This window comes from Hippichthys cyanospilos, chromosome 16 (assembly GCF_059441005.1).
Source record: "Hippichthys cyanospilos isolate Australia breed blue-spotted pipefish chromosome 16, RoL_Hcya_1.0, whole genome shotgun sequence".
Taxonomy (NCBI): domain Eukaryota; kingdom Metazoa; phylum Chordata; class Actinopteri; order Syngnathiformes; family Syngnathidae; genus Hippichthys; species Hippichthys cyanospilos.
Window position 1 is genome coordinate 8868281 of NC_142384.1, and position 14195 is coordinate 8882475.

The window sequence follows — 14195 nt, forward strand, 5'->3', positions numbered from 1 at the left end:
ACGTTAAGAACACATTCATTTGCAAGTTTTTGACATTTACAATCATTTAATTCATTCCTGTTTAATGAAAAACGGTCAAAATCTTACACACTGTCCCTTTAAAGGTCATTTCAACAAATTTGTCATTTCAGACATGTATTCAACTGTAGCTCCCAGTTTCAAAAAAATTGCTGATCCCCTCTTATGATAGGTCAGTACTATCGCACGGCTACTTGGCGTGGTAGCATCCAAGTCCAGACTGTGAAGATCCAGGAAAGAATACAAAAAGCTGATAATGTGCAGTGAAAGGTCGTCCTTGGTATGCACAGTGACAAAGGTCATATTCGGAGTTGCATCCTTTCACTGTCAATCGATAGGCCAGCGGAGAAGGGATTTGGAAGGATTTGTCAAATAAAGTTGACAATCCACCGAGGTGAAAGCGCAGAGACGGCAAATAGACGAGGTTGCGTGCATTCAAATATGCGCCGCGATTCAAATTCTTCTTAGCTAAGCTCACAAACTCAAGACTTGGCACTGGCCCATGCTGAAACAGCATGTGGCTGATAAAGGAACCTCTGTGTTACCTTGGGGTTTAGGACTTTGCTTGAATGCAAGTCTTGAGGCCTTAATGGCTTATTGATAAGAACTAGACGTTGGAAGAACAGAACAAGAAGACAGAAAGCTGTGGAGAACGACGTGAAGCGCCTCTTCTCATTGGGCCTTTTCCAATTAGGCTGTGGCTCACCAGCAGATCTAAGCAAGGATAATCCCAGGGGGTTATGGCGTTGCAGGACCGACAAAGTATGCGACTGCCAGAAGAAAATGAGCGTGTCTTTAGGAGCGCCCAAGGATGAATGACCACGGAGAAAGGAGGGCGTAAACGAAAGGCGGAGTGCTTGAAAGTGCAAGGAGTGCGTCGTTGAAGAGCGCGGAGGGGAGATTTGCAGTCGGTGAACCAGTGTGTGACGTCAGCAGCTTGTTGGATTGAGGTGCTTTGTCCCGCTGATTTTAATCCCAACTCATTAAGGAACGGAGAGCAAGTGTCTGCACAAGTGCTCCGGCAAGAGAAAGTGACAAGCGACAGGTAGGAGCGCTCGGCAATCCGTCAAGAGATCTAAGCAGATCCGATCTATGACTTGAAGACAGAGGAGGTCGTTTTTCGAGTTTGCTGTTTGGAGCGCCTTGCTTGACTGCTTGTTTTTGTTTTTTTCACGTTCTTTGCAATTTCATCGTACGGTTTGGTCAACCATGCCCACAAACGGAATAAACCGAGCCCTGAAGCTCCAGTTCGGGCTCATCAACTACGAAAACCGCTATTTAACGGCGGAGGCCTTCGGCTTCAAGGTGAACGCCTCCGGCACCAGTATGAAGAAGAAGCAGATCTGGACCCTGGAGCAGGACGAGCACGACGGTCAAGTGGTGTTCCTCCGAAGTCACTTGGGACGTTACCTGGCTTCCGACAAGGATGGCAAGATCACATGCGGGGCGGAGAGTCCTGACTCGGAGTGCCGCTTCCTGATCGTGCCCCAGTCTGACGGGCGCTGGGCGCTGCAGTCAGAACCTTACCTCCGTTATTTCGGAGGCTCGGCCGACTATCTGTCCTGCTTCGCCCAGGTGATTGCGGAACAGGAGTTATGGGCCGTCCATTTGGCGTTACACCCGCAAGCCAGTCTTCTGAGCGTGGCCCGGAAACGTTACGCCCACCTGTCCGCTTCTGACGGAGAGATCTCCGTGGACAGCAACATCCCCTGGGGGGTGGACTCCTTGGTCACCTTGGTGTACCAAGACGGCAAGTACAGCCTGAAAACCTGCGATAGCCGTTTTCTCAGCAACGACGGCAAACTGGTGAAAGAAAACAGCGGCGCGACCAGCTTCACGCTGGAGCTCAAATCCGGCAAGCTGGCCTTCAAAGACTGCGACGGAAAATATCTGACCCCGGTGGGTCCCACCGGAACGCTGAGATCCGGCCGATGCTCCAAACCGGGGAAAGATGAGCTTTTTGACCTTGAAGAAAGTCACCCGCAAGTCGTCTTTCAAGCTGCCAATAAGAGATTTGTCTCCGTCAAGCAAGGTAAATCAACACATCTTTTCCGCCTGGCTGCAGCGATCGCAGCATGATACCGTGAAAATTAAACTCACAGGAAGTAGCAATTAAGTAATGATTACCTTCTGTGACTCACACTACACGTGGAAAAAAAAAAACAGCATTCAATTTTTTCATGTGGAGCGAATGAGTGGATCACCCCCCCCCTCCCCATAGTTAACTGGGTTTTAAAATGCCAGCTTTTATTAAAATGTCAGAACAGGACAAGTGTAGCATGAACCAAACAATCTGCGGCTTTATAATTATTTTCAAAGTGGTCTAAATTTAATGGACACAAATAACAAAAAATATTGCCTAAAAAAATCTGTAATTGTAGGTTTTACAAACCTAAATAATAATTTAAAAAATTGATTCCTTTTATCCAATTTCCTCCAGAGAGCCAGCCTATGTATTTATGTCCACTGTTGTGTCCATTTTTCTCATACTGCAAAGTTAAATGCCACTCAAACACTTGAGAATTGATTGGAAAGGCCAGGATGTCCTCTACTGAGCACCCCGGGACTTACTAGTGACCTGAGCAACTGTGATGTCATGTTCAGGTGACAGCAAGTGACAAATTAGCCACGCCCCCGAGTTGGATAAAAACTCATACTCCATAATCACAATATTAATCAGAATGCTGTAATCGAGCATATTATTTTAAATATATATTAAAAAAAACACTGTAAACTACGAATGTGTTAAGGACTGATACCTGGACTTATTTCAAGGTATCGTTACTCTCTATGGCAGCCAATACTAGTATCGATTGCTTTCTTGGAGCAGTTATGATGAAGAACCAGAAACACCAAATAAGAATGGTAAAGTGCCACTGATTTCATAAAAGTTAAAGGAAAGGTTAGTTCTTCCCTTATAAAAAAGAAAAAAAGGGGGAAATTTGATTAGCAATTGATTTTTATTTATATTGGTATCAATTTGAGAAAAAGTGGTATCGAGCATTCATATTCTAAATATGCCAAACGGATACAGTGGCCTTTAAAGTGTTAACCAAAACGCAGCTACAATCAAATGCAACAGTGAAACTGAGATATTTCTGACACAATGATCCCACTATGGGGGGGAAAAAAAAACAAAAAAAACACGGCTCCTGTTGTAATCCGAGATTCAAGGGCCACAACTTTCGGCACAATCCCAAAACAAAAGCCTACTGTCTTGCCTTGCTTGTGGCTTTTGCAAGTCCCTGTAGCAAGTTTTGAACAAAAAATCTTTAGAAACGGCCCCGCATACAGCAAAGTCCCTAATTATTGGCACCGATGACTTCTTCACCTTATAAATAATTCATTTTATTTTTTTGAACAACCAAAAAGAGGACCAGGATCATGATTTCAATAGGGTTGAGGTCTGGGGACTGAACTGAACAAGAGAGGCGTTTAAACCTGTGCCTGGTGTACCATTTCTACAATTTTCAGTGTGAGAGTATGCTTCTGCAATAAAAATCGAATTCATTTTAAGGGTTTGAATATATCTTAACCATGGGTGCCAATAATTATGGAGGGTGCTTTATCCTAAGTGTTCCACAGACCCTGATAATAAAAAAAACAAGGCATAATTCACTGAGAAAGTAACACCAAAAAAAGTGTTCAATTGGAGTTTACTTGGGGAAACCATGTTGCTTCTTGATAAAGTATATCACATTTAGCCAAAATCTCCCACGGGGCAAACCCAAACAACACCATCTGCATACATTAGTTGAAGCTGTACTGTGTCCCTCTTTGAACGTTCCAAGTCCGCGTGAAAAAGAAAGGCGATTCTATTTACATGACTATAATTGCTCACAGACAGTACATAAAAATTAATTAAAACATAAATCTTCGGAAGGTAAGTCAGACTAAAAGGTGGATTTATGGACGCGAATGTTCATGAAAACATTATAGTGATCTTCTGGTTATTTACACATGCTGAATGCATATATTTTATGGCGATAGATAACCCTCTTATACAGTCGCTACATTTTGTTAACGACTTACCACAGAGGAAACTCTAATGGTGAATGTCTCGTTTCAGGAAAATGATGCTTCTATGTTCCGTTCCACCTTCTACTGCACTTGGATGTTCAGCCTGAGCATTACCTTTTGAAGGAAATGCACAAACATGCGTAATGTTCCGACGAGTGATTTCCCAGAACACTTTCACCGTGCTTTCCTCTCTCCCTACAATGCAATATTCTTCACAGCCCGTCGTTAATGGATTGTCATTAAACTTAGTGGTCAACGCTATATTAACAATTATGGTGTTTTCATTAAGTCATTTTGGAACAACTTTGATAGTTTTATGAATTTCGTAGAAAAACAAGTCAGGTTGTCAGAACAACAAATTACTCGTTCACGGCCAGCCCAGTAAAAACAGATTGTTGATTGTAGGACTGAAACAAGGAGTACGGTATATTAAAAAAAAAAAAAAATGGCACGATGCCTGCCTCTTAGTGTAAATGCCAGGAAAAAAATGTCAAGCCAATGCCAAAAACTAGGACAGTAGGACAGTAAAACTCGCCAGAAATGTGACGAGAGAGCCCATTTCAAAATAAAACCTCATTCAGCAAATAACATGGGCATGGATGCCTAGTTATGTCTAAATTTTGAATTTGTTTTGAGCAGCGTGTCACCTTGACTAGACTTTCCGCTGCAACTGTTGCCTCAGACTCACCATACAAACAACACAACGTTATCCAAAAATCACGTTCAATGATCAAGACTCAATTATAGCTGCGTATAGAATTAATTAGCCACTTGCTAGAGGCACTCAAGTGCTCCATATAGGCTGGCGTGATAGGCCTCAATGATTATGCATTTATTGATGCTGACAGTCTGACATAGTCGCCGTTCCTACTGATCACATTTCAACAAACTATGCTGATTTGAAGGTGCTTTTTTCAGACAGGATATCCATCTCATAGACAAAGATTTAAGAGGAGGGATTTGGTAGTAGTGTGGTGCTCGGCAAAGTTTAAGTACAAAAAACGTTGATTATAATGTTTAAACATGGGTCATTCATAATTAATTGGAAAAGTGTTATTAGTTCTTCTGTGTTTACTATAATTAGTCTAAGCAAAACATCAATATGTATTTTTATCCAAATATTAGATGTTCGATCTGAATTTCCTGCAGCATATTTGAATACCAAAAATACTTGCGGCCGTCACTAGAAATGAATGAGTTCAATGGGTCAATCCACAAAATGAATGCATAAAAATCTCGATTTTTGTCAGTCATTCGGAACATTTACGATTATAATCGCTTGCAATCAAAGTAATAAACCCCCAAAATTGTATCTAGAGGTCGCATCATATCCATAAAAAAAGATCTTTTTAGGAGACACGAAAAATATCACGCTTGTTCAACTGTTAGCAAGCCTGAAATGCAGCAAGCCATTTTCAACATTTTAGATTCAATAATTCCTGTTATGTTTGGTCAATAATTTGTTATAATAACACCCTCACTGATTAAACTCACTTGCATACACGTTTAAAAAAATGAAACCCACCGAAATGTGACCTATGAGGTTTTAGCGATTTAGCGGTTTAATTTATTTAAACATAAATTCGGTGTCAAATATCCCGACCAATCATGCATAATGATCTTAAGTCAATTTGAACACAATTGTTTAAATCAAGTATTAACGATTGTAACGACATCTTTTAAACCTTCTGGACCGTTTGCCAGTCAATCACGAGGCTAATTTAACCCTGACAGTTGAATGTCATTCCTCCAAGCCAAGCCAGTCACATTTAGAAGCCATAACGAATGATGGAAAGCCGAGTTTATCTTGTGCGCGTGGCCCTGAATGGTCGTCCGCCATACTGCGGAGGTAATTGTGGTAATGGGCTTTGTCATCTCAGCTGTGTCCTCATTGAAGATTACGCTGCCAGGAAATTATGCTGTGACAAAATTGTCCTCTATGGGTCAATAACCTAAACCTTGACGCTGCTGACTTTTCTTTTTTTTTTTAATCATCCATTGAGGCTGGGTTCTCTGTTCTCCAGCTTGGATCTACAACAGGCCAGTGTGCATATGACAAATAATTACAGCCGGGCCTTGTGAAGTAAAGCTCATGTCAGGCCGCTCGATGTGATCTGTACGCTTATGTAAAAATTACTCATGCAAGTAATATGGAAAGACGGGCTCCCTTGCAAGGTTTCAACTCAATTACAACAACTGGCGGCGTCGGTGACGAACATCTTAACTGGAGATGATTTAGCTTCATGTTTCCAGCAAGCCTTGGTTTTATTTTATCGGGCAAAGAACCATTTTTCAAGCGTGGCGTTCGCTTCCTTGTGGCGGTTTCACGTTTTTAAGAACAGGGCGCCGAAAGCTGCTTAGTGGGCCCTTGCAGTGAAGATTTGCATTTCACCACTCAGGGAATTACAGCGAGCGAATGAGCAGGAAGGGTGGGAGGGGTGGGGGGTGGGGGGGGGGGGGGTGGGGGGTGACTGTGAAGGATTAGGGTTGTAACAGGCTTAAGAGAGAGGTTGGAGGATATTTCTGTGGCATCTAATTTGACCTGCAGCAGACACCGTTCAGTTATACGTGTCTGTGAGTGTATTCCCCACCGCCTGACACACCCAACCAGACAGAGCTAATTCACCAGGCTTAAGCATATAACGGTGGACTGGCTGCAAAACAGACGCCCCCCCCGGGGCAATGGCTGACTGACAGGAAAGTGTATACAAAGACATTATTTACAGTCATTTAAAAATCTAATGACTAGAAATGTCTATTAATTTCATTCCAGCTTATTCATTTGTGTCCACTGCAGGACACATTCTGTATCTTTTGACTCATTGAAGTTCCCCTACTAAGCCCTGGTGTGCTCAGTAGAGGACATTCTGGTCTTTTCAATGATGCCCCAAATGTTTAGGTGGGATAAAATTAACTATCTTCCTGAGGCAAAATGGAAACAATGAAGCCGCTATGTCTCACGTGGATATAACGGTCCATTTGAAAAAAAGAATCGGAGCATATAAAACCTGTCAAGACAAGCAAAAATCTATGATGACGGAAAGATTCCTTTTGGATGAAAGAACAACTCACTCTGATTTGATCTGATAATACTGACAAAAATAAAAGTGTCTTAACAAGTTGAAGGTGATGCACAGTATGTGAATAGAAGTTGTCACTTCCTCTGTGAAGGACATGACGTCCCCCACATGATTGAGCAACACTAATGCAGGTGTGAAAAAGTGATATAACAACCAGTTTCCGTTTTGGATTCCAGGAGTGAGCATTTCAGCCAACCAGGATGTGGAGACAGATATGGAGACATTCCAGATGGAAATTGACAAGAAAAGCAAAAAGTCCATGTTCAGGACAAATGGAGGGTCCTACTGGACTCTTGTGACTCACGGAGAGATCCAGTCCACTGCATCCGAAGCGTGAGTAGCTTTTCAGAAGAAGAATCAAATAAAACTTACATTTTTCAATGGGCTTCTGCGGAGTATCCTTAGATTCTACTCTCCTGAGAATTTCAATCTTGGAAACAACTTTATTCATGCACAATCGCCAGTAGATGGCATTGGTAGCCCATTTTACATGATGTGATTGAAGGTTGTGGGTCAAGAAAATGTAAAAATGTGTTGTCAGAGGTTTTATCAAATGACTAGTGTCAGGTGACTGATGACACCAGAAGCTTCGTCAATGATGCTTCATGCTCAGACGAGGTGTCTCACAAGATTGTGCCCATGAGAATGAGACGAGATGAGATTTATTGCGAACTGTGTAATGGTAATATAAAATCAAGTCCAGTATAGATTTTCCATTTTTTCAGCTTTCTTTTTTTAATGAAAAGACTGTGAGAAAATGAACAAGCTAGCATGCAAATGTAAATATGAACAGAAGAGGCACTTTTGTTTTCTTGACACTCGAGCGCTGCTAGCAAGCGGCTAATTCATGATAGACGCTGCGCTAAATGCTGGCAACGGGTGCCATACAATAAAATGTCTCAGAAATTAAGTCCTTTTTTTGTGCCCTGAATTGGTGATTGAAGGTTATATAAATGAAATGTTGTGTTGTTTAAATATTTACATCGAGAGTTGCGTTTCATTCTGGGAAGGACAAACAGCTTGTGCGGTTGAAAGATTTGTCACAGTCATACATTTCTGAGAAGAACTTCAAAATAAAAGAGTTCTAAGCTCTTTGTGTCCAGACATTATTTTGTATGGCAAGGTTTATTTTGAAGCCTTTTCACCATGTTTGGCCAATTCTGTTGTGAATTCCATTGCACTTGTGACCCAGCAACACACACAAAAAAAAATAAAAATCTGTCTAGACATGTTACAAGACGAATCAAACGGGAAACCTTAAGAAGCCAGTCCTTCATCTGATTATGTTTTTTCCCTCAGAGAAATAAACACTATGTTTGATATCGAGTGGCGAGGACAAAGGGTGGCTCTCAAAGCCAGCAATGGCAAGTATGTGTGCACAAAGAAGAACGGGCAGCTCTCAGCTGTGAGCGAAGCTGTAGGTAAGTGGACACTTTCACTAGACGGATAGATAGCCGCGGCAGTACATCCTCTATGTCCTGTTTCTAAAGGGGAGGATGAATTGTTCCTGATGAAGCTCATCAACCGACCCATGCTGATCCTTCGCGGGGAGAACGGCTTTGTTTGTCACCACAAGAACTCCAACACCTTAAACGCCAACCGATCCGTTTACGACATTTTCTCACTGATATTCAACGACGGAGCCTACAATGTTAAAAGTCAGCGTCTACAGATTGATTCCTACCGTCCGAGCAATAAACGCCGCACTTATTTAACCCGCTTGATGTGTTTCGGCAGGTGTGAACGGAAAGTTCTGGTACGTCTCCAGCAGTGGCCTGGTGTGCTCGGATGGAGAAAAGGCTGAGGATTTTTTTTTGGAGTTCTTGGAACACGGGCGAGTAGCTATCAAAGGTTCCAACGGCAAGTACCTTCGAGGAGACCAGGGAGGCACACTTATGGGCGATCGCACTTCCATTGACGCGTCCTCTCTCTGGGAGTACTAAAACCTCATCAAGTCAGTGTCCAAAGGCACCGATAACGGGATGAAGAAGCTACTGCTGTCAGCTCACACAAAGTGGATTGGCTGGCTATCATTTTCATGCCATGTTTTTATAACAGCAGCCAGACGCCCAATCGCATTTTCAAATTGAAACGTTTAGGGGGAAGAACGGTTCTTTGTTGTGTTTTGTCTTTTAAATGACAACATCATTGCCAACATGAGAAAGAAAGGATAGATAATCAAAACATGCCCTTTGAGTCCAGGTCAACAAAGGTACATCGTGTCTCAGTAGAGCGCCGCAAAGATGAGTACCGCAACAAAAACAACATTATTGTGAGTGCTGCCTAATCGGGTCGAATGCCTTTCAGATATATTTTGTAAAAAAAAACAAAAAACAAAAAAACAAACTGAGCAACCAACGCCAATTGTCAAAACACAGCGATCTGTCTCGGAAAATGGAACATAGCCCTGAAATTTCACCCATTCAAAATGTATTTTCCTCATCACTAATCTTGCAACAGGAAATATCCAAAAGAATACTGAACTAGGCGCACTCTAAATTTACATGACCCTAACCCTTATTCCTACCACCCTTGTTTACAATCCTTTATCCAATGATTTTAATTATTATGCTCCGTAGGCAAGGCGTCGCCCCGAAACGTCACGCCCCACTGTTTTTAAAAACAGAGGCACGATTGCCAATGGCGTTTTCATCTTTTTTAATGGACCATTTACAGCGTCCGTAAAACACAGTATGACGCAAATGAAGTGGACTTGCACAAATGGACTGTAAAGTCCTAATGCTAAGCAATGTACAGTAAAGCAAACTTAGCTGTATTGCTGAAAAAAAAAGGAGCGTGTGGTGAATACGAAACGTGCGCGATTAGGAGATGTTCGTGATGAAATGTCAAATATTAACGGACGAAATGAGTATGAACTAATGTTGAATGTTAAGTATGATGTGTATCTAGCGGGAAACGTTTCTGCATTGGGGCCTTATACTGCACTCTACGGTACAGCGCTTTGGTACGAAAACGTGGAGTTGCCGATGATGGAGCAAAAAACATTTTTGACGGGCAAACTCAAACTTGTGAAATTCAATCGTAAGTAAGCCAAATAAGTTTGAAAGTACATGTAGGCTAAATGCTAAAAACAGCATTTTTTTACACATGCGATAAAACCATAAATATGACTAATAATGCAATCATATGTGTTTTACTCATTTAATATTTGAACATATAGGTAATATCTAACCCAAATGCTGAAGAAATAGCCATTTTTTTTTCGTGGATATGAGCAACTCAGTATCCCATGGCATTATGGGGGGGGGGGATAAGAATAATGTTTTTTCCCTTTTTTAAGATGAGTAATGGCATTCACTCAACAGGAGAAGGCGGTTGGCGTCCTTGAAGTTTTGGCATGAATAAGACTATCGGCAAGATGTGTGCCGTGTGATGCTCACATTGAATATCCTTGAACATGAAAAAAATCGAAATTGCTTACAGAATATCCCGGAAGGGATTTTACATTGATCCTCATTAGTTTTTGAGAGTGTCAAAATGTGCCCAAGACTTTTGGAACATTTCATATTTGCAAGTACACCTACATTACAAGTAATTGCAGATATGTTCAAACATACTTACAACTATGTTTGATTGTATTTGCAAGGAAATTTGAACACACAGTTACCTCATTTTTCAGGGTTAATGGGAAGGGAAATGATCCAGCGAAAAGTGAAATCTGTAAAGTAGCCCCCCCTTTTAAATGTGAAAAGTATTTATACTTTACATATTTGAGACAAAGATTACTGCAGTACACATATTTACACATACTGTAAGTGTAGTGTTATCCTTTTCTGTTTCCGTCCCTTGGCTGTAGTCGGGGAACACAAACATGTGTTTGGCTGGAGTTGCCCTCGGATGTAACACCCCCCAGACGTCGACCTAGAGTGGAGCCCGTAGCTAACCAAACATAACAGGAAAGCAGAGTGTACACTTGAAATTTCAATTCATGTATTGCCAAAGCACTCTGGGTAACATCTTCACAACGCTTTATTTTGGCCACAATGTTCTCTATCCGCCGCGATTCTCACTGACGTATGAGGTTCACTCGGAGAAGGCTCAAAGTATTGTCCTCAACATTTGAGAGCTTGAACAAGAGGGGGCCAGGCAATCCGTCAATAGTCTCACGTGACATGTGATTGGCTCCCGGCGCGACATTGACCGATGAGGGCAGGAGTGGATTTCAACTACTACCCTTATTGGTCCATGTGCCTCCAGCAGGCAGTCTCCACTTCACACGCACGACCAGAGCAATACGGTACTGTAGAGAATAATTGTCACATGCATAGGACAAAACCACATCGTGAAATTTTTACTCTGTTCACCTCAGCGAACAGAAGACGGAGGATAGAACAAAACCCAGTTGAAATATATTGAAATTTCGTATTGCGTAAACTCTGCTTCATTGTTATCATGTTTGGTCAACTACTGGCTCCACTCTACGTCGACGTCTGACGAGTGCCGATGGCATGTGCAATTACAGTCAACTTGTCTGTTTGGCATGCAAGTAACCTTCACAGCGTATCTCTCGCGATATAGTTTTTTTTTTTATGAGAAAGAAACCAAACAAAACGTGAAGCACTCTGGGCGCAAAAGATAGTGGGGGAACATTGTATATTCATTATTCACTCATTATTCAAGCACAGTTTGAACAAAATAATCCAAACATTTGTATATACGTTTGCAAATACATTTGTCAATAAAATATGTTCAAACATATTTGCGAGCAGATTTGAACATACTCGCAAATGCATCCGGATAAGTTTGACGGTCAAAAACATATTTTTCACGTTGGCAGCTTCACATTTCCGTACTTTTGCATAATATATGGTTAGAGATAGGCTGCATTTGGAGTTTGAAAAGAGGGAGTGGTTCTAGCCGGTATAGGCAAAATTGTTATTTAATTACAATTGATCTTAATTCATCAAGTCTCTAAGGGACTGGGACAAAATGAAGTACTAAGTGTACATACACTATTTGGCAACGACCGGGCGAGGTACTGTTAATCGAGTCGATTTTGTGGTCTGAAAAAGATAACACATCTCCAATATGGAATGACTCTATTTAGACTTCTGCTTGATGCACCAGTGGCACCAAAATTGGTGGTTGCGAACATGCAAATGCAAAGTTAAGCAGCAATAAATTGAGCCTGTATTCTTCCCTTAGTAAAAGACATTTAGCTAAGTGCCCACCCCGCATCATGAGTGAGGGTGATTGTGTTGGGTAGAAAATGCTTAGCTCTGTGAATGCTAATAGAGAATTGTGCATTTACATGGAGCGCAGAGTTTATAGGGCTACAAATCGATCATCGTCTCCTACCGCCCACTGTGACAGTTAAGTACGGTCGGTCGCTTTCTAAAAGTGATCGTCCAAAGAAACTATCCCCAAACAATTAATTCCATCATGAAATCTTATCATTGTATAGCATTATTAATGGCTTGAGTATTAGGCTCAAAAACTGCAAAATGCATTTGTGAGCAGAGAGCGATGACGGAACAATGACACTATTCATTAAGTCTAACACCGTTTCATCTTCTCTCGGAGTTGGCACTGTTGTTGAAAAGTGACATTGAGGGTGTAGCGTTCAATAGATTCAATCTTGGTGAATGCATTCGTTCATTTCCAATAGCACAACGTCCATCAAAACGTCTTCCCGAAATAAAACTATGCAGAAATAAAACCTAAATATGTCTATGAAACCAGCATCACTTGTGTTTATTTCCGACGTAATTATTTCTCTGGATAGCTTTTTATCTGGTATGAAAGTCAGGAAATTGTGGTATCAGACAACCGCTGTGCGTGCGTGGTCATTTTCTAAGAATGTATCCATCACCTACACTAGAGGGCAGTGTAGTCACTTCACACACATACTCATTGAAAGACAGCCCACGCAGCTTGAATCCAGCATCTTTTCCAATCGCAGCACGCTCACTGGCCCCCAGCCCTGACATCTGCTCACTCGGAACTCCTCCTCCCCTCTACCTCAAGTGCAAAACAATATCCTGACAGCATACATATGAAACAAGGACAAAAAGTTGCACTTTCACCGTTGAGGCGTAAAGTTGGCCTGAATTTTCAACCGGAAATTGTGAAGAGTTGTTGACTGGAGGCAAACAGTCAAGGCGACAGGCAAATCTTTTCAGCAAACTCTTAACTCAGCTCTGAAATGTTGGCATAGCACACAAGCCGCAGATAAACAGACGACATTTATACAAGTGTTGAAGCAGACGAACCGAAGGGATTTCAACGTCCTTGAAACCGCAAACGTGCCAAATTTATGCCATTACCCCTGTGTGGTCAGTGTGAATCCCACAGTTGTAACGCGGCGGTACCTCCAAGGTCACCATAATCCATCACTATTCAATCAACATTTCCCACTGAGGTCAATTATTTTGAGGAAAGCCCCATAAAACACTGCACTATATAAACAACATTCATAAGTAATGTTTTCAAATACTACGTATAAGAACAAGTAATAGTAAAAGAAAAACATTATGGCAATAATAAACTGTGACACAAATGTTCAACTATATCAAAATCATAAAACTACCTCACACGTATCCATAACAGGAGACGAGCATACAGGAAGACAGCAAACATTAGCGCAACGCTAACATAACAATTGACATCATTATTCACTACTCTCTGTTGCCAACATCAACAGCCCGACTACAGTATGAGAACTGACTAGAGATAGAACAATTGCTGATATTTGGTATTTTGACAAATATCTGCCTTTTTTAAATCCTTCACTGGACACAGAGGCCACTTTCAGCTGGTAGTCTAAACAGGCAAAACGGCCGAAAGCATCTGTAACAGCCATTGATCGAATTCTAACATACTCCTAAATTTCTCTAAAATCATGAAAATTCTTGCCTGTTTACGACTTAAAAATTGAAAAATGTGTGCCCAATAAAGGCCGTTTTTGCCTGTTTATACTATCAGCTGAAAGCGGCCGCTGTGCCCAGTAAAGGGTTAAATCTGATGGCTGATAACAAATCAATTTAAACATGTCTTAATTCTGAGAATTATACATCCATCCAAATTAAAGGGAAGTACTTATTTTTGGGTAGATTT

The 14195-nt window shown here is 41.4% G+C and overlaps 1 protein-coding gene across 1 annotated transcript; it reads left to right on the top strand.

Annotated features, from left to right (window-relative positions):
* Positions 1 to 704: 704 nt before the first annotated feature.
* fscn2a (fascin actin-bundling protein 2a, retinal) lies at positions 705 to 12821 on the top strand. The gene is made up of 5 exons (XM_088437626.1): positions 705 to 2050; positions 7295 to 7451; positions 8418 to 8539; positions 8609 to 8776; positions 8856 to 12821. The coding sequence occupies exons 1-5, from the start codon at positions 1228 to 1230 to the stop codon at positions 9059 to 9061; spliced, it is 1476 nt and encodes a 491-aa protein (XP_088293752.1). The 5' UTR covers positions 705 to 1227; the 3' UTR covers positions 9062 to 12821.
* The last annotated feature ends 1374 nt before the right edge of the window (positions 12822 to 14195 follow it).

What these genes read in the sequence shown, in the direction of transcription:
- fscn2a (XM_088437626.1), top strand. Translation starts at nt 1,228, where the DNA reads ATGCCCACAAACGGAATAAACCGAGCCCTGAAGCTCCAGTTCGGGCTC. An exon ending in ATTTGTCTCCGTCAAGCAAG is followed by an intron (nt 2,051 to 7,294) that starts GTAAATCAACAC and finishes TTTGGATTCCAG; the next exon opens with GAGTGAGCATTTCAGCCAAC. An exon ending in AGCTGTGAGCGAAGCTGTAG is followed by an intron (nt 8,540 to 8,608) that starts GTAAGTGGACAC and finishes CTGTTTCTAAAG; the next exon opens with GGGAGGATGAATTGTTCCTG.